General features: G+C 40.7%; 1 protein-coding gene and 1 non-coding gene across 2 annotated transcripts; one reads left to right on the forward strand and one right to left on the reverse strand.

Annotated features, from left to right (window-relative positions):
- Positions 1 to 6354: 6354 nt before the first annotated feature.
- LOC149716490 (uncharacterized) lies at positions 6355 to 7654 on the forward strand. Its single transcript, XM_089844874.1, has 3 exons — positions 6355 to 6550; positions 6604 to 7070; positions 7157 to 7654. The coding sequence occupies exons 1-3, from the start codon at positions 6355 to 6357 to the stop codon at positions 7652 to 7654; spliced, it is 1161 nt and encodes a 386-aa protein (XP_089701000.1).
- Positions 7655 to 10376: 2722 nt separating this feature from the next.
- TRNAE-CUC (transfer RNA glutamic acid (anticodon CUC)) lies at positions 10377 to 10449 on the reverse strand. The gene has a single exon. It is a non-coding gene; the product is annotated as a tRNA-Glu (tRNA).
- Between the last annotated feature and the right edge of the window lie 12834 nt (positions 10450 to 23283).

A 23283-nucleotide genomic window follows, 5' to 3' on the forward strand; every position in this document is an offset into this window, starting at 1 on the left:
CTTTTAGGTACTTGTGGGAGCTTGTAGGTACTTGTGGTTGCTTGTAGGTACCTGTGGGTGCTTGTGGGTACTTGTGGGTGCTTGAAGGTACTTGTGGGTGTTTATAGGTACTTGTGGGTGTTTGTAGGTACTTGTGGGTACTTGCCACGGGTGCCTCTGGGTGCTTGTAGGTACTTGCCTCGGATGCTCCTGGGTGCTTGTAGGTACTTGCCCGGGTGCTCCTGGGTGCTTGACACGGGTGCCTCTGGGTGCTTGTAGGTACTTGCCCCGGGTGCTTGACACGGGTGCCTCTGGGTGCTTGACACGGGTGCTTCTGGGTGCTTGTAGATACTTGCCCCGGGTGCTCCTGGGTGCTTGTAAGTACTTGCCCCGCGTGCTCCTGGGTGCTTGTAAGTACTTGCCCCGCGTGCTTGTAAGTACTTGCCCCGGGTGCTTGTAGGTACTTGCTCCGGGTGCTTGTAGGTACTTGCTCCGGGTGCTTGTAGGAACTTGCTCCGGGTGCTTGTAGGTACTTGCTCCGGGTGCTTGTAGGTACTTGCCCCGGGTACTTGTAGGTACTTGCCCCGGGTACTTGTAGGTACTTGCTACGGGTGCTTGTAGGTACTTGCCCCGGGTACTGGTAGGTGCTTGTAGGTACTTGCCCGGGTGCTTGTAGGTACTTTGCTTCCTCCATAGGATTAACATTACACTAAATTTTGGAAGCTCGTAACTCTGGTTATATTAGAGATACGGGGATATCCTTTCATTATTTAATAGTCCTATTTGCCCCTTCCCTCCTTCGTTAGCATTTGCTCCATAGGATACTCCATATACGGGAAAAACCTGGAAAACTCAGGGAAGTATATGGGGAAAAGCCTGGAAATCTCAGGGAAATTTGTTTTCCAAAAGTTGTATGAACCTTGTTATGCAACATATGTTATAAACTCATGGTTTTAGTTATATAAAGTTTTACCAAGAAGTGATATCTAGTTTACTAGGGAGAAGGTATAAGATGCCTAAGTATTCGCACGCCATAGTCCCAGTCCCACATTCAAAATACAAGTGGGGACGCAAAAGGAGGCCGGGCTATTTCGCCTCTCCTCAGTCGGAAAATACGTAGTTTTCGACATTCGCGTCGCGTTTACGTGAGTTTTCTGGTCCTTGACCAAATAAGCATTTTTTAAACTGGACATTAGGCCAGCGACTTTCTTGACTTGGAATAAATAAACCGGTCCGTGACCATTGACCAGAGCACGTCGTCTGCTAAACTAAAGAAGTGTATAATTAAAATATTAGAATTTTAATGTGTGGAGTCTGGTTACCCTTGAACTTTCTTAGTAGTCGCGTGGACCACTGACCCCCCCCTCCGATTTAATTTTTGAACTGATCAATTTTAGCGTCGCAGCCAACTTGTTTGAGCTACATTGTATTTAGCACTGTCAAGGGCAAGAGCTTCCACTCCCTATTATAAATTCTTTCTGCAAGAAATAAACAAATTTTGAAATATTAAAGCATAGCGCGGCTCCAGTGGATCCCCTACAAGTTGACTTTCCTTACAAACTAAAGTTTTGGCTTGGCAAAGCAAGAGGCATTTGTGGGCGGGATTTATACGTGCATGTTGTAATCGGTTTTTAGCTACAAGTTTTAAAGACTTTTTCGATTATGTTCTGTGAGTGTGTATGTTGTGGATGTTAGATAGACGAAAAGACCTTTTTAGCTAGATGTGGTAAGAACTTGTACATGTACCTAAACAGTTGGACCATCTCAGATATTACTTTAGCAAGTCAGAAAAGCGTGTATTCAGATAAATTACAGCTTAATATTTTTGTAAGGGATGAGTACAAGTTGGGAATCCAAAATAAACCTCTCCAAGTCGAGACGCATTTTAGAGGCTATTTTTCAATATTAAAAAAAATATAATTGATATTTATTAATTTAATTGTCATTAATTTACCTTAATTCTAGTTAAATCGTTTTAAGGAACTTTATTCCTAAAATAATTTTAAACATAGCTATTGTTGACGTTTGAACTCAAGCGTAAGCCTCTTTAAAATGTTTTGGAAATTTAGGGTATATAAGGCGACTGATTCACAATAATTGATAGGAAAACCCGCAATGACCCTGCAAAGCATCTGAAACGCGCCTGCAATGATCCTACAAAATATCTGAAATGCACCTGCAATGATCCTGCGAAGTATCTGAAACGCATCTGATATTATTCCACAAAGTATCTAAATCGCACCTGCAATGATCCTACAAAGAATCTGAAACGCGGCTGCAATGACCCTGCAAAGTATCTGAAACGCACCTGCAATTATCCTACAGAGTATCTGAAATGCTCCTGCAATGATCCTGCGAAGTATCTGAAACGCGGCTGCAATGATCCTACAAAGTATCTGAAACGCACCTGCAATTATCCTACAAAGTATATGAAAAGAGCCTGCAATGACCCTGCAAAGTATCTGAAACGCACTTGCAATTATTCTACAGAGTGTCTGAAATGCACCTGCAATGATCCTGTGAAGTATCTGAAACGCGGCTGCAATGATCCTACAAAGTATCTGAAACGCACCTGCAATTATCCTACAAAGTATATGAAAAGAGCCTGCAATGACCCTGCAAAGTATCTGAAACGCACTTGCAATTATTCTACAGAGTGTCTGAAATGCACCTGCAATGATCCTGAAAAGTGTCTGAAACGCGACTGCAATTTGCCTGCAAAGTATATGAAAAGCGCCTGCAATTATCCTAAAAAGTACCTGAAACGCGACTGCAATGATCCTGAAAAGTTCCTGAAACACACCTGCAATTTTCCTACAAAGTATATGAAACACGCCTGCAATTTTCCTACAAAGTATATGAAACGCTCCTGAAATTATCCTGAAAAGTATCTGAAACGCGCCTGTAATTATCCTACAAAGTATATGACAAGCGCCTGCAATTATCCTAAAAAGTATCTGAAACGCACCTGCAATTATCCTAAAAAGTATCTGAAACGCGCCTGTAATTATCCTACAAAGTATCTGAAACGCGCCTGCAATTATCCTACAAAGTATCTGAAACGCGCCTGCAATTATCCTAAAAAGTATCTGAAAAGCACCTGCAATTATCGTACAAATTAAAGTATCTGAAACGCGCCTGTAATGGTCCTTAAAAGTATCTGAAACGCGGCTGCAATGATCCTGCAAAGTATTTGAAACGCGGCTGCAATTATCCTACAAAGTATCTGAAACGCAGCTGCAATGACCCTGCAAAGTATCTGAAAAGCACCTGCAATTATCGTACAAATTAAAGTATCTGAAACGCGCCTGTAATGGTCCTTAAAAGTATTTGAAACGCGGCTGCAATTATCCTACAAAGTATCTGAAACGCAGCTGCAATGACCCTGCAAAGTATCTGAAACGCGCCTGCAATGATCCTACAAAGTATCTGAAACGCGCCTGCAATTATCCTACAAAGAATATGAAACGCACCTACAATGATCCTGCAAAGTATCTGAAACACACCTGCAATTATCCAATAAAGTATCATAAACGCGCCTGCAATGATCCAAAAAAGTATCTGAAACGCGCCTGCAATTTTCCTACAAAGTATATGAAACGCGCCTGCAATTATCCTAAAAAGTATCCGAAACCCGCCTGCCATTATCCTACAAACTTAGCAATTTCTGACTGTAACATGCATACAATATATCTGGAAGGTACAGTACCTGTAATGAGCCTACAAACATCCTGATTTCTTACGGGAGTTACTATTTCCCTTCTGTTTTCTAGCTGTAAGGTAGCTATCCTATGACTCTAGAGTAGCTAAATTTTGTATACTGCTGTACTGAGTTTTCCAACGGAAGATATTTCTTCTGCAAAACGTCTAAAATGTTCTGCATTACTCTCTGGAATGCATCTTAATTTTGTCTGAAGTTGAACCTTTTTCAGGTTTATTCCAGTATTTTTCCAGAATATTCCAGTTTATTTGCAATATATTGCAGATTCTAAAAAATCTAAATAACAGCAAAATGCAGCCGTAAATTTTTGTACGGGAAGCCCTAAAGCATCTCGAAAAATACCTACACCCAAATCTCCAGATAGCAAGAAAATCAAGGCGTTGGCTGCTATTCACGCTGCCAAGAAAGCTCCGGCTAAACGGAAAACAACTGTGAAGAAGAAAACTGGGTTGAGCCTTGTAAGAGACGAAGTGTCCATGAATTCTCATGCTTCAGGAGGTAAATCAGTCGATGGATTTACAACCTTAATTTGTATCTTAATCTTAATTATTTTAAATTGACGTTTCAGGTGGAGGGAAAAGGAAAAGTCCAGCTAAGAAAGGCCAATCACCGCCAAAATCTCCCAAAGCTAAGAGAATGCTACGGTAAATATATATATATATATATATATCACCCCTTTTCCCAATTTCTATATATATTTATATAGGAAGTGGGAAAAGGGGTGGTAATCTCCCCTACTAAGCGTCAGACCCTCACTTAGCCAATCAGGAGCCTTTCCTCTGTGAAGTTTGCCGCCATTTTGGTGAAAAGGGGTTAATTTTTGGTATATTTTTTGCAGCTCCAGAAAATAAAACAACAGTTTTGACGAATATTAAAAACTTATTAAGGAAAAAAACGTTTTTAATTGTACCGGAGTTTCAAATAAATTAAAAATATTAATGTTCTTTTCTTATCATGAAATGTAAATTGGACATTAAAAAAAATAGGGGTGCCTTAAATGTTTCACACTAACAATTGTAAAATACCTACATTTTTCTCTTTCTTTTTCGTTTTTCGAATTTTAACATGGGTATCTTATAGAAATGTAGTTTCAAATATTCTTTTGTGTTCTTGCAGTCGTCTACAATTAATTAATGGAGTTTCGCCTCACCTGCTTTACCATGAATTAATAAATCAGGTGTTAAATCTGTAGTAAACTAATTATTATGCAACACTAGCTTTTATTTATAACGGATATTAATTGGACTAATTATATAAGATTAGTCTTAGCGATGTGTACATTCTTTAAAGTAAATCTTAAAGGGGCTAACCGGCGCTGTTGGGGGGGGGACAGCCCTTAGTTCAGGGGGAAAACACCCAGCTCTTTGGCCATAAGGAATGGCGCCACCGTCGCGGTGGGCGGGTAAGCAATATGCTAACCAACAGTTTGACCCCCCTTTCACCCCAACAGCTCCGCCCAGCCCCTTTAAAGTCGACACGTTGAGACGCCAGTAAATTTTCTACCTTACAACTAAAAAAATTAAATGAAGTGTCTCATAAATATCAAAACTCTTCGCGATAAGTAGTGTTAAAACTTAATTTTGAAAAGCTAACATTTGAGGTTAGGCCTAGTACATTAGAACTCTGTCTAGGAATTTCGCGCTCTGATTTTTAGATAAGTGATTTTTAATGTCGTGATTTATTTCTACTCCATTAAGCCTTTGCAACCAAATAGATTTTGTAAATTTACGATATAGGCCTTGGCTTTTAATGGAATGAACCTTCAGCAAAAATGTAACGTTCCGAGTTTTGGTAAAGGTCAAAGTTTACTAATTGTTAAGATTAGTTACAATCATATACTTAATATACTACGCGATTATCGTAAATAGCGACTAGGTTAGGGATAGGCTCCATTTTTCAAGATGGCGGCAGCGGATTACAAAAATATTACTTAGTGATCATCTTCTAGTTAAGAATAACGTCTCTGCGAAAATTCTACTTCCTAAGTAAAGCGGTTCGGTCTGGGCGTTAAATTATAAGTCACTCATGACGATGCAATTGTGGATGGAGCTAAAAAGGAAGTGTTACGTAATCTTTCCGCATTTTATCGCGTCTGTTTCCGGTACCATTTTTTCCGCATTCCCAAAATGTCGGCTTCTATTGCTTCTGTCTGGAGAATGCTACATTCTTGGGGAAACCCCTCCTGAGGGGGGAGAGGTTCCCAACCCGTTGGTATGTAGTATCTGCACTGTTAAAGCGGCATCCTTGAAGTGCGGAATATATATCTGGAAATATTGTTAGTTGACCGTAAAACCCTGTAAGAAGTTGATGTTTTAGGCCTTCACCTTAGAGACAAGTGTAACGGGGAATTTTGAAAATAACAGTGGTCTATTTTTTTAATAAAAATAATAAATTTTTATCGTAATGGTGGAATTCATACTATTATTATTATATTGCGCGCAACGCCCTGCCTTTGCCTGTACTAAATAAGTGTTCTTCCACCCTGAAAAATTAAAATGCTAAAAGCTTATTTTGTATTTGTTCGCCTATTGGGGATGGTGAAGTAGAAAATCAAGTGACTTTTTATCAATTTTTCTACTAATTCCGGAAATACTTCCGAATGATTTTCAAATTCAAATTAGGTTCAGATTTTAAGGATAATTTCACAGAAATCCATGGGCACTTGCAAAATAAATGGACACTGCACAGCTGCTATTCGCGTTATGAAAGTAAACGCGGAGGTTTGCAGTAATCATTACGGCCACGAACTTCAGCTTTGCCAAATCCAAATCCCAAAACCTGCGAGGGAAATGATAGCGGGAAAACTTACTAATGGAGTTTCAAAGAAAAGAATTTTGGACGATTTTCGATGTAATATGAAGGACATTTAACTCTTCCGAAGGATATCAATAACATCGGCAAAGCTTACGGTCTAAATATTACAGAGCGCCACACCGAGGATCATTTAAGCGTTGAGGCTTACGTTCAAGAGTATTTGGAAAAGGATGATGGCACCATTTTAATCTATAAGAAACAACACGACGATAAGAACTTCATACCAGCAGACACCCACTACGTGGATTTAAAGCCCCCAGATTTTGCCCTAGGAATAATGACTCAGTTGCAAAGAAGTATGCTGCGAGAGTTTGGGAAAAACATTATATGTTTTGATGCAACTCACGGCACAAACGTTTATAGTTTTAAATTGGTGACAGTTCTTGTTGTTGATGAGTTTCGTGAAGGTATACCAGTGGCCTGGTTGATTTCAAATAGAGAGGATGGAGAAGTCCTAAGCATATTTTTCGAAGAAATAAGAAAATCTGCTGGGATAATTGTACCTAAAGTCATCATGTCTGACAAGGCTCCTCAGTATTTTTCAAGTTGGAAGAAAGTAAATGGAGGGGAACCAAAAAAGTTGCTTTGCAAATGGCACGTGTATCATGACATTCGCAAAAAATATCTATAATTGGGGACAAGGAAGTGGCTTCTTACTTATTTAAAGGAATAGCCATACTTATGGACGAATTGCATCCGGAAAAAATTGAGCTCATGCTTAAAAATTGTCTCTCGGAAAAGGAAGAAAACGAAAAAACCGTTGAGTTTGGAAAATATTTCTATAACGAATGGGTTTCTTGTAAAGAGGAATGGGCTGCTTGCTATCGCAAAGGAAGCGAGATCAACACAAATATGTTCTTGGAAGCTTTAGACAAAGTTCTAAAGCATAATTACTTGGAAGGCAAGCAGAACAAACGAGTTGACAAGTGCCTTTCCACATTATTTAATTATGACCGTGACCAAACAGTACAACGCCTTATAAAGATTGAAAAGGGGAAAATAACGTGGAAGTCCACGGCGAACTTCAAAAGACACAAACACTCAATGGATTTGCCTTTGTCTCTCGTCGAACCAACCTCACAATGGTTTTGGTCCATCGCGAGCGAAGCCACCTTGAAACGGGCGCTAATGACGATCTGAAGTAAACATAGTTACTAAGCAGCAAGAAATATGTGAAAAATGCAACTCCATATGTGTTGCGTGCAACACGTGTATTCACCAATTTACGTGTTCTTGTCCGGATCGATTAATACACACAGTGATATGTAAGCACATTCACCTATGTATTCGGTACCTTAATCAAAACACCATTGAAGATAAAGACTCCACTCCTAAAGTTTATAGTTACGGAAATGCAGTCTCAGAAAAAGGGTCAAATTATGTGAACAATGAAAAAGGTCCATCTGAAGACATTGATGAAATAAGCGTTCCTACAGACAAAACTTTCCTGATGAAGATTTTGGCAGAATCTAGTGGAAAAGAAAATCTAGAGTTGAAAAAAGAAGCTCTTATTTCAGAAGTCATGTCATTGATTGGTGTCATTAAAAAATGTGAAAACAGTGATATTTTAGACGTAGTCACCAAACAGACCAGGTCATCTAAGTCACTCTTAGAAATTCAAACTGCCAAAACCAAAAAAGATAACCAAGCGGGTAAACAAATGGCAGACAGTTCTGAAGAAGAACGTAATAAAATACAGAATGTCCCCCATAATAAGTTGGCAGAGAAACAAACACGGTTCTTTTCAACAGTGAAGAAAAGAAATACAAACAATATACGATACGCGAAACCTGATTTAAATGAAAAGGCCTCACTTGTTTTTTATTTGTCACAACCTAACAGCGAAGCCAACACCAGCAAAAATTCTGAATCTGAACATTCTTGCTGCAGATGTGACTTGCCGTTCAAAACCTATTTCTAAGTTATCAAGATCTGTCGGAAAGGAAAAAAAGAAAAAAATTCAGGCGTTCCTCGAGTTCTTCGTGAATAAAGAAAATTTTGAAGAAACTATCAATCAAATAGACGAAGAAGACAGAGATGATCCCAGAAAATGTTGACGACGACGTAATTAACATAAAGACACAACGGTAGAGTTCGTCAAAGAATTCGTTTCGCCTGATGCCTGGCTTGCAATACGTGAAGTATTGAAAAGTAAGAAAGCGGAATGGAAGTGAGGAAAATGCCCTACCGTATCAACGAAAATTAACATGGTGCAATGTGAAGAATGCGATTTGTGGTACCATTGGAATTGTGTAAATTTCACAGAAAACGACCAAAAAAGCACATATTTATGCATTTCTTGTAGACCAATGTGAAAAATAAAGTTCACTTTACCAAAACTATACTTCAAATGAAACATCCATAGTATATCAAAGCAATCCATAATTTAAAAAACCGCCTACAAAATAACATTCTCTGGTTGGAAGCCTAGCGGGATTTTTTTTTCGAGGTTGGGGTTCCTATATACATACTAAACTAAGAAAGACGCTTAACACACAAATAGAAATAAAATATTAGTTGGGATTGAGGCATACTTGCGTCAGAATAGTGTTCGTAAGGGGTAAAAATTTAATCGGGGTCGGGGTAAGACATCGCATGCTGGAAAGTTTTGGAAAAATGATAAAAAAAAATCGTAAAATTTCTGGGTGTTTCGAAAGAAGCTTTATTTTCGTATCGCACTTAGGTAGTGACTCTTCGCTAGTTGGCAAGAAACTGTAAAAAAGCCCAATAAATTCCGACTTTCCGAGCTACGCAGCTACGATTCCCACGGAAGACCACTGCCATTACAAAAGACGGTGGAGGGCCGCCGATCGACGAGAGGGAGGATGGTGAACTTTGGAATTTTGGTGACTGTTTTTACTGTATTTTGTTGGTTGTTAGTTACCCGCTTGCCCTTTTTTTCATAAAGGAGAAGCGGAGCACTTATTTGAGACGAATGAGATGATTGTTTTTGGTGCAGAACAAAAAATAATTTGCTAAAAATAACCTAACCAAAATCTAGCCCCGAAAAAAACCCCGACTACATTTTACATGTTAGGTACCGGGGTCGGGGTCGGGGGAAAAAGTCGGGGATCCCCGGTTTTCGGGGTCGGGGTCGAGGTCCCCGTACGAACACTAGTACGGATACACTTTTCAAGGACCTTGCAAACCGTCGACGTTAAGCTCATGGGTCTGTAATTGATGGCATCGCTTTTGCTACCTTTACCTTTGAATATGGGTGTGACGTGGGCAACACGCCAGTCCGAGCGTAAAGAAGAAGAGAAAAAAGGATTAGAAGAGGTTTAGAAAGCGAGGCAGAAAGCAATTTTTGGCATCTACTCTTATCGTTAGGATTAGGAAGTACGCGGCAATCGGCTAGGGTACGAGAAACGTCTAGCCTCCCAATAGCAGGGTTTCCACCAAAAGTTCAGGCAATTGCCTTTTATACCCTAAATTTTCAAAAATTGTTAAAGAGGCATAAGCTTGAATTCAAACGTCAACAATAACTTTGTTTAAAATGATTTTAGGAGTAAAGTTTATTAAAACGATTTAACTAAGGTAAATTAACGACGATTAAAATAATTAATATATATTATATTTATTTAATTATTTATGAAATACCTCTTGTTTACTCGATGATCGTAAAAAACCATGAAACATAAACATATTAAATATATATTGCAAAATATGTTGGTTCTATTGCGATTAAGCCTATCTGTTTATAGCAGACTATATTACAGACGACTATTGACAAAACAAAACAAGTTGATAAAGTACTATAGGGTCGATGGTGGCGACACCAATTTGGACAAATTTCTCAGGGCTCTTCTTTCGTTTGACAGACTATAGCTAATTCAAGCGCCCAATCACGATGGTCAAAACATGTATCTACCAGGGCTTGAACCTGGGACCTTCCGCGTGAGAAGCGGACGTGATAACCACCACACTACAGATACGTAATAACACTGAGTTTTCCAAGAGATCTAGCTAATTATTATGTCCAATCACGATGGTCAAAGCCTTACTTCTGTAATTAACTAAAATTAACATAGTTAGACTTAATTGTTTTGATCAAACTGGCTGATAGCACACCCTGAATACTTAATTGTTAATTTAAGATACTTCTGAAAAGTATCTTCGCTGCAGTTTTTAAGTTATCGGTGGGGAAAAATCACGAAAAACCCATGTTAATCTCCATAGGAAATTAGCAAAAGCGGGTGAATATTACTTTAACGTTACAAAACGGTATCAAGTCATATCTACAAGGGCCTACCGGCCCTGTAGAATAAGACCAATCAGCATAGTGAAACACGTGTAGTTTTAGATTTGAAAGATAATTTTAAATTAGGACCTCCGACCAATCGCATAACGCCCTGCCTTTTCGTTAACAAAACTCTCGTGGCACGCTCCATGTCGAAGGAAATTTAGAACGAGATTTAATTAAAGTTGCCTGCCATGTGACAAACGTGGCCTGAGATATGGAGCGTGCCACTCTAACTTTGTTAACAAAAAGTGTTTGTAAGTATGATTTGTCAGTATTCGAAACAAATGAAGTTTTAACTCAGATCTTTATTAAAGCGACTTATCTATACAGTGTCTAGTTTCCAACTGGCGCCAGTGCTCTGTTTTCTATGACGTCATCTCTTATCGGGGGGCGTATACGCAATTGATAAGCGAGATAATCTTTGACCCTTTTGTCTATTAGGTCTACTACCAACATCTTCCCCTTTTAGTTAGATTTCTATACAAAATATTATTTAACATTGTGGCTCTTTTGAACTTAAATGGATTAATGATTAACTAAATGTCACATTATTTAGATTTATAAACAGAATATAATTTAACATTGCTACTCTTAAAACTTAAATGGATTAATGATTAACGATTAACTAAATGTCACATTCTAATAAACAAAAAAACTCAAACACTACAAAAATTAATCTTGACGTAATAAGTTCGACCCTTGTCATTGAGCCTCGTATCTGTCAGGTTTGTAAAGTCTTTCTGGTGCACGTAAACATCGCACTCCTATCGAAGTTACTGCAGGGTTTGCCCGTAATGTCAGTCTATTTGGATGGATGGGCTGGTCAGTTTCATCCCGAGCTGCTTCATTCTGGATTTGACTCTGTACCTCTCTTTCTCTACCGCCATTTGGACTCAATGATTACCTGGGAACATTGGTCGGTCGTGTTCTCTGATGTGTCTGACAACTCCGACTACTATTTGATTGGGCTGCAAGTGCCAGCGTCGTCCTGATTTCACTGTTTGTGTTGCTAAGGCTTCTTTGTCTGACGTGGTTGAGATACGATGCTTGACCGTTAAATGTCGGCACCCATGGATAGGCTGACACTTCCGGCCTACTTAATCTTGTCTCCAGTGGTCGGTAATTTTTGGTCTGAATGACAGTCCTTATCCCAGGAATCTCTCTTAAGTCTTGTCGATTTCTTCGTAGGATATTTCCATGCTCAGTTCTTACTAAGTACGACCTTGGGCCTACTAGTTTTTCACAGGTGCCATTCATCCACGGAGTGTGTCGCTTACGTGGGTTGATTTTAACTTGTTGTCCTTCGATAAGAGGGGCTAGCTCTTTAGTTCCCCGATCGTACCAACGTTTCATGTTTTCCTGCCGCTGGCAAATCAATTTCGGAACATCAGGCACTTCTTTTGGTTCTAATTTTTCTAAGTTCGTAGGTAGCAACTATTTTGTTTGCCTTAAAAACAATTTTTCTGCTGGCGTGATGCCGTCTTTTTGTGGTGTATTTCTCCAGTCGAGAATGGCAAGCATGACGTCTTGTTTTGCGTAGTCCACCTTCTTCAGTATATTCTTTACTATTTTGACTGCCGATTCAGCCTTGCCGTTGGCTTGGCTGTGGTATGGTGACGTCGTGATATGTAAAAATCCCCAATTCTTTGAGAACTCGGCGTATTCTTGACTGACGAAGTTAGTACCATTGTCTTTGATTAGGACTTGAGGAATCCCATGTCTGGCAAAATGGGTTTTCGTGTGATTTATAATGGTTGTCGACGTCGTGTTAGAGAGCTTATCCACTTCCCAATAATTGCTGTAGTACCAGACTGCTGTAGTAACCAGATAATTGACATTGTGTAGCGTAAATACGTCCTGTGCGACTATTTGCCATGGCAAGGTCGGCACTTCTAATGGTTGCAGGGGTAAGCGATATTGCTTAGTTAAAAACGCTTGACAAGAGCTACATTGATTCACATATTTTGTGATGTCTCTCTCCATACCCGGCCAGTAGACCATATCTTTGGCTTTACGGATAGTGGCTTGGTGACCCGCATGACTATAATGGAGGCGTTCCATGATAGTCTGTCGAATTGAGGCATGAATCAACATGCGTTGTCCTTTTAGGATGAGCCCTTGAACAACAGTTAAGTTGTCTCTCGATTGCCAGTATTGCCGTAAATTCGGCTCTAAGTTAAGCTTTGCCATCGGCCAACCTTCCAAAATCCGTAAGAGCAACTTTACCAAAGAATCGTCTTCTTCTGTCGCCTTTCGTACTAGATCTCGTGTCGCCGAGCTTACCGCTAGATAACGTATTGGGTCTACTGCCGCTATTACCTCACAGACGCCTTCTTGAATCTGATAGATATCTTTATGTGGCAATTGAGCTGGTCCCCTATGTGGTAAGAACGCTCGACTAAGCATATCTGCGATGTGGAGGGTCGTCCCTTGTTTGTATTGGACTTCTAGCGTATAGGATTGAAGTTTCAACAACATTCTTTGAAGACGTTTCGGTGCAATGCGCATAGGTTTGTTAAAAATCGGTATCAGTGGCTTGTGGTCAGTCTCTCTCTATCTTGATTTTCTGGGAGCAGCCGATGTAATGATCCAACCGGACACATCCAAATACGATGGCCAAGCACTCCTTTTCAATCGCTGATGGTTAATGCTAGAGACGCATACGCAACAGGTCGCCCGTCCTGAAGTAAAACTGCTCCCAAGCCCGCCTCAGAGGCATCACACTGGATTGTGATTTCCTTACGTTGGTCGTAATATGCTAGTACCGGAGCCTCGGTCAGTAAGATTTTCAATATCTGGAACGCTTCTGCCTTCCTGTCGTGCCAGATGTACTCTGCTTTCTTTGCAAGTAGGGCCCTGAGTGGCTCCTTGATTATGGAAATTGCCGGCAGATAGCGGTTTAAGTAATTTACTTTCATCGGGTCTGGTTTAATGCCTTGTGCCGAAATTGTATGTCCCATATAAGTCACCTCTTGAAGAGCCAATCGAATTTTACTTCTGTTTAGTTTCAGGCGACCCTCTCTAGCTCGTTGTTGTGTCGCTTTTAGATTTTGATTGTGATCTTTTATCGCTTCGTCCAAAGTTGCGCCACAGCCCACAACTAAGATGTCATCAAGTATATCGAATACACCTTTCAGACCTCCTAGCAGCTCAACCATTTTACGTTGAAATTCCTCTGGTGCGGAGGAAATTCCAAAGGGCATTCTTAAGTACCGGTATCTTCCAAACGTTGTCCAGAACTTTGTTAAAAAGGAGCTTTTCTCCGTTAACCGGACTTGGTGAAACCCGTCTTTGGCGTCCAACACTGTAAAGATTTTTACATCCGCTAACCGTGGTAAGATATCATCGAGGGTTGGCATCGGAAATTTTGGTCGTTTAGTTCCTTTGTTGAAGTCTTTCGGATCGATGCAAATGCGTATATTGTTCGGTTGTTGGCAACTCAGCCGACAGGCTGTATTGGTGAAGTCTTGCAATGGGGCTTTGTTCTTCTTATGGACAATAACCAGACTACTTATCCAATCAGTAGGTGTCGTAACCTTCGTTATTATGCCTCGTTCTTCTAAGTCGTACAGCTTAACTCTTAAGGGTTGCAACAACGCCACCGAAACCCTACGGGGCGCATGCTGGACAGGCTTAACGGCTTGGTCCATTTCTATCTCATAAGCGCCTGGCAGTTCACCCAATCCTTCGAATACGTCAGGGAAAGCGTCCAGGATCGTTTTTGCGGAAGTAGCGGCAGAAGCAAGTGCCTGTTGGTTGGAGACAACGTCAAGACTGTAACATACATCGTTGACTTGTATGAGGTCCATGTCCACGCACGTAGATGCCAATAAAAGGGGAGGCTTATATTGACCCTGTTCGGATATGATCTTGAACGTAAGGGGCTTTACAACTGAGCCGGCTGTACATAACAAAGTGTACTCTCCCAGAACGCTGATAAGTGAGCCATCGTACATCGTGAGAGTGGTTAAGGATTGGCGAGGAAACATTGGCAACGGTCGTCGAATCTTTTGTAAGTCGGTAATGCTCATAACGTTGCACGTCGCTCCTGTATCAAGTTGACATTTTATAGGGTACTTTGTCCACTCACGGATGACTCGTGAACGTATAGGGTGCAAAAGAGTTTTTTACGTGCTGCTTTGTGACACATCGGATGTTCGTCTAGCTGGAATAGGTCCTCTGTTGATTCGTATATCTGATTACGTGTAATATCTTGAACGAAATTTGCACCTTGTTGGGCCGACTGTTGATCACCCGATAGTGGATAGAGCCATCGTGGATAGTGTTGCCCTAATGTATCTGAGGAATGTAGCGGCTGGTCCTGGGTTGAAAATGGTGGTTGGAAGTTGTCGACTTGATAAAAATATGGCGTCTCTGTTGTAAAATTCACGGACTGGTGGTGAGCTTCAGGTTTGCTCCTCCAAACTGCCGCGAAGTGATTCAAGCGATTGCAGTTGTTGCAACGTTGTCCATATGCTGGGCAAGATTCACCGGGTTGATGACGACGGTGATACCCGCAGTTAGTGTAACTCGAGGTACTTGGAAATGAAGACCTTTGTCTTGCACGCTGGTATTGTGGCGGTAATGAAGATGCGCGGCGTCGCCACGGCTGCTGAGACTTTCGCCGCGTCGATGCGGCTCCTCGGGAACTAGTATAATTTATGGCCTCGGACGTAAGCGTTGGAACTTCCGTGTCAATCTGGGTTAGTTGTGCATTAGAGGCGGCGGCCACCCGCAATACCTGCAGTACGTCCGACAACGGTGTAAGGTTCGGTGCTTGATATAGGGCTGCTCTGGTTTTCTTATCGTTACTACCCAGGATGAGTTGATCACACAGCAGTTTATCTTCTAGAGCGCCATACTGACAGGTCTTGACTAAAGCCCGTAGGTGAATATAATATTGGTTGCTGGAACGCCATTCGAAATAAATGCCGCTGATAACGGGGGTTCTTGTTCGGTGCAAAGTGAGCTTCCAATGCTGTTAAAATCCCAACCGTCGTGCTGGCATCGGTTAATGATAACTCGAGGTGTCGTAGTACTCGCCGACAGTCCTCTCCCAAAAAGGACCGCAGCGTAGCCACTTGAATGGCTGAAGATTTTCCGTGAGGCCCGTAGCAATAGCATAGTCTCCGTATGCTTCTTTAAAGCAGGAGAAGTTATCCGCTAAATCACCGGTACATACCATCGGCCTTGGCGACGGCACATGATTCGCGAATCCATTGGAGCGTAGTACGGGGGAGGACATATCTACGGTTGATTATTTGACTTCTGACACCATGTTTGTAAGTATGATTTGTCAGTATACGAAACAAATAAGGTTTGACTCAGATCTTTATTAAAGCGACTCATCTATACAATGTCTAGTTTCCAACTGGCGCCAGTGCTCTATGTTTTCTATGACGTCATCTCTTATCGGGGGGCGTAAACGCAATTGATAAGCGAGATAATCTTTGACCCTTTTTTCTAGGTCTACTAACAACAGAGACACTATTTTCATATGGCTTATCCGCTGAACACTGATATTCAATCCTTTGCCGACGATATCCTATGTATCGCATGGGGCCAATCCCGTCAACACCTTCAGGATCAGGGCAATGCTGCTCTTTATTCAGTCTACGGTTGGGTTCAACACAATAAACTTACCTTTAGCGCCCAAAGGTCACAAGCAATTACTTTCTTTCGTCCAGGTTCGGCATTCTAGTGTTTTGGATTCTTCGTTTAAGAAAGTATTGAATTTTATTTTTTCGGTTCCTATTATGGGGAAATCTAACTTTCGGGAAATTTCTTCTTTTATGAAGGTTCCCTGACTTCCTTGGTCTAACAAACACCTGGCACTTTTCCTTTGCGATTTGTTTGAAGTGTTTAACACTGCTGTTTTTGCGGTCTGTAGAAGAACTTTAGTCCCCGTATTGTTTAAGTTTACTGATGACGCTTGTACTGTAGGAATAGGATTGCTATTTCTTTGTTCACTGTTATTCTGATTTGTATTGGACCCTTGGCCCTGTTTATTTCCATTTACTTTGTTTTGTTTTTGTTTTAATGTTTTAAAGAAAAGTTCAGGTAACATAACATTGTGCCTCTTACGCGAGTGATCGAGTGGGCTATCTTACCCTTACCTATCTTAGCCTGTGAGAATTCAACCAATACCCTTCGGGGTATGAGGTTCGATTTAGCATACGCCACTAAATCAATGACGACGCAGTAACCTCATTTTTTAGAATCAATTTAATGCTAATTATTTTGTAATAAGAGATCGTTAACTTATTTTAAATATTTTTGACATTTATATTTAGAAATGGGCGGTTCTATTTAGTATAATGCTATGATAGCTGAACTTTTTCCTTTAATAAAATGCAACAGAGGGGTTAATGGTTCCTTCGTTACTGTCAAAGTCATTAAAAACCTTGTTTTCGCAACCCTATTTACGAGATCTTAGTGAAATAGGAATACATACAGTCAAAAGACATTATTAAGCGCCCATATTTCCCTTGTTAATTTCTTATTTCTAAAAGGGTTTTGTGGGCCGGGATTAAATACCTCGTCAAGCCTAATAATTCTTTAGTCCTTTTGTTATTTTAAAGATTGGCAGCAACACAAGTTCCTAGGCGTGGGCAAAAGGCAAAGTGCAGAGAAATAAAATTCGTCATGCATAATGATTAGTCTAGCCTTTTCCCACAAAAATCAGCCTAGATACGTGGAGAAAATGGCTACACAATTATTGCTATAATATGTACACTGTCTTAAAGCAAAACATGTTTTGAAGGAACTTAAGTTACCTCCACAGCATTTCTAGTACTCATGAACCTATTCAATCAGTTCTCTCACAGTGCTGGTATTAAATGATTTGGAAATATAAGGTATAGTGTTCAAATCCGGGGTAAATAATTAGTCGGGATAATTATACACTTAAGATGTATTCTACATTTAATAAAGGTTGGTATAGTACATGATTCGGGATGCGAGTAACGCAGCTACCAGAGCAGCTACGTTTCCGTCCAGAGCCGGGGAGAAAGCGAGCGTGTTTCCCGTCAGGAGGTGGGCTCGAGCCTGTTATTATTGAGATTAGCGCCATCTATTTCTTATATGGAATATAGTTTACATGTGGATATGACAATACTCTCCCGTTATATTTTAAGTTCGAGGTTCATAGTAAGTTAAGCACGAGAATTCAAAAGTTCAAAATAATACTAATGATGGCATCTAAGAATTTAGTTTTACATTTTTAAATGGGACTGTGGTTGTGCAATTAATGTATTAATGTTGTTAAACAAATTGTAAAGTTATTATTTTAAAATGGCTTCAACTATTCTGAATTTGTACTACTCTAAGGAATCAACATTTGATTGTCTCAGAGTCAGGTTATCATTTGCTTGCTAAATTTAGGCAATTTAGGCAATGACGTTTTAAAGGTTTAGACGTGTAGGAGCTCGTCTGTTCCGGATAGGAAGATTGGAGGTCTTGCTAGGTGTCTCGACTTCTTTCGCTATGGATGGAGCTTCTGCTGAGGACTGTCTCTCTTGTTGTGGGATTGGTACTTGTTGTACTATTGGTTCCGTCCCGCTGCTGGCAGTTGGATATGGTGGTACCAAGGACAAAGGTGTTCCCAAGAAAGCTTGAGCGTTGGGAGAGGCTGTTTCGCCGTCAGTCTGTACTGGAATCTTTCGAGATAGTCGGATCAGATTCTGGTGTCTGGTGATGCTGCCCCTTGGAACATCGATGCAATACATCATTTGGCCCTGATGGGCGGCGATTGTGCCTGGGAACCATCTCGGGCCTTTGCCGAAATTTCTGGCAAAAACTGGGTCATCCAGCTGGAATTTCCTCGTATTCGGCGCACAGGTTGGAACCATTAGAGTTTCCTGAGCGGACGAGAGTTTGTGTGGATGAATTGTGCGGCCCCCAAACATGATGTCATACGGAGATTTATCCTAGACCACTGGGGCGCGGCGATGGTTCGTGAGAATGTGAGCTAGTCTGCATGCTAAAGTAGCAGTTGTGAAGGTGTCTAAACCAAATTAATGATGTCTGTGGAATCTGTGGTTCTACCGTCTTGTTTGCAAAAACTGCTTTTCACGGTGCGTGCACTGCGCTCGGTTGCACAAAATAACTTTAAAAATATATTTTCCAACCTTTTTGCGAATAAACAGGCACCCACTTCGGTAATAAGGAGTACCTTTCAGAAATTAAAAGTATAATTCGGACCCTTTTGGGGTTTTAAATATTACGTAATTCGGTAGCACAAAATACCTCTCACAGATTTAAAACTACATTTTCGGATCTTTTCTAGTGTTAACAGGTACCCGCCTCGGTAATAAGGAGTACCTTCACAAATTTGAAGGTATAATTCTGGCCTATGTTGGGGTTTAAAAGGTTCCAATTCGGTACCACAAAATACTTTGTACTAATCAAAAATATATTTTTTTAGAAGTAAAAATACCTTTTTTTAGAAGTTAAAATATTTTTTAGAAGTAGCTTAGAGTACCTTTAAAGAAAGGCATTACGTATTACTCTCATCCACTTTTGGTATTACCTTTAAAGGTACGTTTGTGATGCATAGTAAAATACCTTAGTAGGTACTAGAGAGAAGATATCTAATGAGTCGGCATTAAAATGAAGGTCGATCGCTTTATAGAATCTATGATACGATGTTGTTCATTTTATGTCAAAACAAAAATCACCATCTTTTTGTCGATACATAAACCATAGATTGGATAGGAAATCGTGAGGCTAGAGCAAGGGAAGAGGAGCCAAATTTATTATTTCATTACTCAACACATTGGAATATAAATTTACTTATTTTTAAATTGCTTTATAGCTCTAATATTAAATCTGGATACTTTAAATTGGTCCAAATCATCATTTAGTATTGTAAGGAGCGAGTATTTACTTAAGAAATATTAAAGTAGAACAGCAATTTAGCAACGACTTTAACGGTCTGATACGAAACCTATTGCCTGGTAAGAATAACGGAGCTCGAATAAAGGTTTTTGCAACAGACAGACTGATACTGATTTTATCACCTTAAAGTTTTACCTTTAAGATTCATTTTAGACAGCATTTTTACTTTTTCACACCATCTATTGATGCATGAAAAAGTCATTTATTTATATGGAACATTTACTACTCTCTTTTTAGCTCGTTCCCTCTTTTTTCCCCATTATAGGCTATATTATAGCTAGCCGGGCGCCTTTTCCACGCCCTCTCCCCGCCCATTTTCGGGACCTGGAATTTATTCAAATTCATAAATAATGTGCAGAAATGCGAACAGATGGATCTGGGTAGCTTAACAAAAATTTATTTTATTTCATAAATTTCGAAATCCCAGAAGAGTCTCGAACCTACCAACGTTAACAGGTCATGAAGATTCTCGCGCATGATAATACACTTCGACTTGATACTATTAAGTTGTGAGAGGGTGTGTACACTAAGTCGGGGGCTGAGACTCTCAAGCAAATGCTGGGGGTCCATTATCTGACTCTACTTTAAACAAACCAAGAAAACCTGACTCTCTCTTCCCTGCTCCGCACAGGGCATAGAGGGAGGACTGGCTTGTAGCCAGGCAGGTTGTTACGATTCCTAGGCTTCGGTGGGTTTTCTACTGTTGTGAACCCTAAAAGTCTCCGGGACCCGATGTGGTCTTCCCTCGGCTTTTGCAGGAGGGTTTAGATCACATCGTCTCTCCGCTATGCAAGATCTATAGACTGTGCATTGCTCTCGGTCACATACCTCGTGACTGGAAGCGCTCTACGGTCATCTTTATTCCCAAGCCCGGAAAGGTCTCCTATCTCGTGGCAAAGGCATTTAGGCCCATATGCCTGACATCCTTCTTCCTCAAAAATTTGGAGAAGCTAGTGGACAGGTACATTAGAGACGAGGTAATCTCGATAACTCCTCTCTCTTCTTCACAATTTTCCTACAAAAAGGCAAGTCCACTGAGACAGCCCTTCACGGCCTTACGAATTGCCTGAATAGGGAATTCGACTTTCAGGAGATTTCACTGGCCGTCTTCCTCGATATTGTGGGGGGCCTTTGATAAGGTCTCTAGCTCGGTTATTACTGAAGCTGTTAAAAGATTTGGTATCAGCGACACTCTTGGCCGTTGGATTAAGTCCCTGCTTATCGACCGCGAGGTGACGGCGTCCCTCCTTGAGGACTCTCTGGGGGTGACCACCAGCATGGGCTGCCCTCAGGGTGGAGTTTTCTCCCCCTGTTGTGGAGCCTGGTGGTGGACGAGCTCTTGGGGTTGCTCGAGGGTGTAGTGGCTGCCGGTGCTTCGGGTATGCGGACGATGTGGCGAGAGTAATTACCGGGAAATTCCCGGCTACAATCGCAACGCTTATGAGCTCTGCTGTCTCTAACGTGGAGCAATGGTGCCGGGTGGATAACCTCACTGTTAATCCTGGCAAAACTGCTTTTGTTCCTTTTACGAGGAAGAATACTAAAGACCTGTTCAATGATATCTCCTTCTTTGGTCAGGTCCTGACAAAGTCCTCCGAGGTGAAATACCTGGGAGTGTCTTTCGATTGCAGACTTACATGGAAGCCGCACCTTGACCGGTGCATCAAGAAGGCCAAAATGCTTTTCTAGAGAACCAGGAACTCTGTCGGCAAGACTTGGGGCAACCCCAAGGCCATTCACTATTGTACTGGGTGCCAGGGCATAGCGGACATCATGACAATGAGCAAGCCGACAGGTTTGCTAAAAGGGTGGCGAAGGCCAAGTTCTTGGGACCGGCGCCGGTCATTCCCATCCCCTACGGGTACGCTAGACGATGCCTGCATGACAGGTTGACTGTTATTCAAAATCAGCTCTGGCATAATATGGAGGGCCAGAGACAGACGAAACCGTTTGTCAATGGCCCCTGCAGGTCTCGGGCTAGGGACCTTATTGCACTCAGCAGATGGAATATTAGGCTGGTCACCGGTCTTTTGGCCGGAACCTGTCGGCTAAATAGACACCTCCATCTGATGGGCCTTGCTGACGACCTCTCTGCCGGTCGTGCCGGGAGAAGGAAGAAACTACCTCTCACATACTGTACGAGTGCGATTACTTCGCCTCATTCAGACTAGATCACTTTGATTCACATACTGAGGAGCCCTCGCGGGTCTCTTCCATGACGGCGAAACGAATTCTACGTTACGCCGCGGCCACGGGTCTCTTCAAGGCCTGAATATGAGGGTGCACAATATGCCTCTGGCATCGGTGCTAGGGCGTGAGCCCCCCTTTCCAAATAATAATAATAATGCTACCAACGTTAACGCTACCGATCAGAAAACCTGTTTGCTACCACTGAGTTACAGATACGTACACAGAGTGGTTTTTAAAATAAGAAACGTTAAATCTTGCAAAAGAGAGAAATTCAATAATCGTCCACTGTCAAGTTAATATGACTTTCAGTCAGCCTCTAAGTCCTGTCTGAAGCTTAAAGTCAATTTGATCACTGTGAAACGTAGCGCATCGAGGGGCTATTATCTCGTACTTTCATTTCGTTCTATTAAGCTTTACATGTAGATTACAGGTACAGGCAAAAACGGATTTATGTGAGAAGAACGTTGAAGGTAGCAAATTCACTACCCATCCTCTCATACTTTATTGAGAAACGTCGTCTGCTTATATTTTGACTCCACCCACAAATTCTGATATCTCTATTTTCGTGGTTAAATATATAAAGAAAGAAAAACTAGATGCTTAAAAAAGAAACATCAATTATTTATATTCTTAACTTTAAAACTTAATTCCACTAAATCGGGAGTTATATAGCATTGTTGTCCACTTTGCTTTTTTACCACTGGCGCAATTTCGGAAAAAATATTTAACCACAAAAATATAGAAGTCTCTTTACACAGAATTTGTGGGTGGAGTCAAGACGAAGTTTCTCAATAAAGTATGCGAGGATGGTACCAGAGGCTAAAGCTATGATCCCACGTTCTTAGTGCATAAATCCGTTTTTGGTACAGGTAATATTTTTAGGAATGGTTACAGAAAGCGCATCTATGGGCAATTCAATTTTAAGTTTTCTGTAAGTACGATGTGGCTACTATGACGAGCACTGCCTTTGGGCCATATTGTTAATTACAAGTTTTAGGGCTTCATAAACTGAATGACAACATTTTGAAAATTACAAAAAGTATTGAAATAAATTTAAAATTCTTATTAAAATTTAATTTAAATGCAATTAAAACTATGGTGACTAACTCTTATATTTTAAATCATCAACTTGAAGCAAAGTTTTGGATAAGAGCTTAATTGCATCTTATGTAGTGTTTACTCGATAAAACTTTTTGCACTATCGGATTCAATAAAATAAAATAATTTAATTAGTTAAAAATCAAACGGTACAAAATGGTTTCCATTTCTCTCTAAAGTAGATGAAATCATGTAAAATTTTCTCGTGTAAACGGAACATAATTTTTTTAAAACACAAAAAATAACACTGAATACATTTCTGGAACCCCTAGAAGGATCGTCTCTTTCTTTTTAGGCGGGGGTTTATGTTTCAGAATATGGTTTTAGATTTTGAGTAATG

This window comes from Phalangium opilio, unplaced genomic scaffold (genome assembly GCF_054372755.1).
Source record: "Phalangium opilio isolate 3A_F unplaced genomic scaffold, DU_Popi_V2 ptg000009l_1, whole genome shotgun sequence".
In the NCBI taxonomy this organism is placed as follows: domain Eukaryota; kingdom Metazoa; phylum Arthropoda; class Arachnida; order Opiliones; family Phalangiidae; genus Phalangium; species Phalangium opilio.

Excerpts from the sequence above, each read along its gene's own strand:
- LOC149716490 (XM_089844874.1), top strand. The coding sequence starts at position 6,355 with ATGGGCACTTGCAAAATAAATGGACACTGCACAGCTGCTATTCGCGTT. Across the intron at positions 6,551-6,603 it reads AATTTTGGACGATTTTCGAT|CTTACGGTCTAAATATTACA; the intron begins GTAATATGAAGG and ends ACATCGGCAAAG. Across the intron at positions 7,071-7,156 it reads ATTTTTCAAGTTGGAAGAAA|GAAGTGGCTTCTTACTTATT; the intron begins GTAAATGGAGGG and ends ATTGGGGACAAG.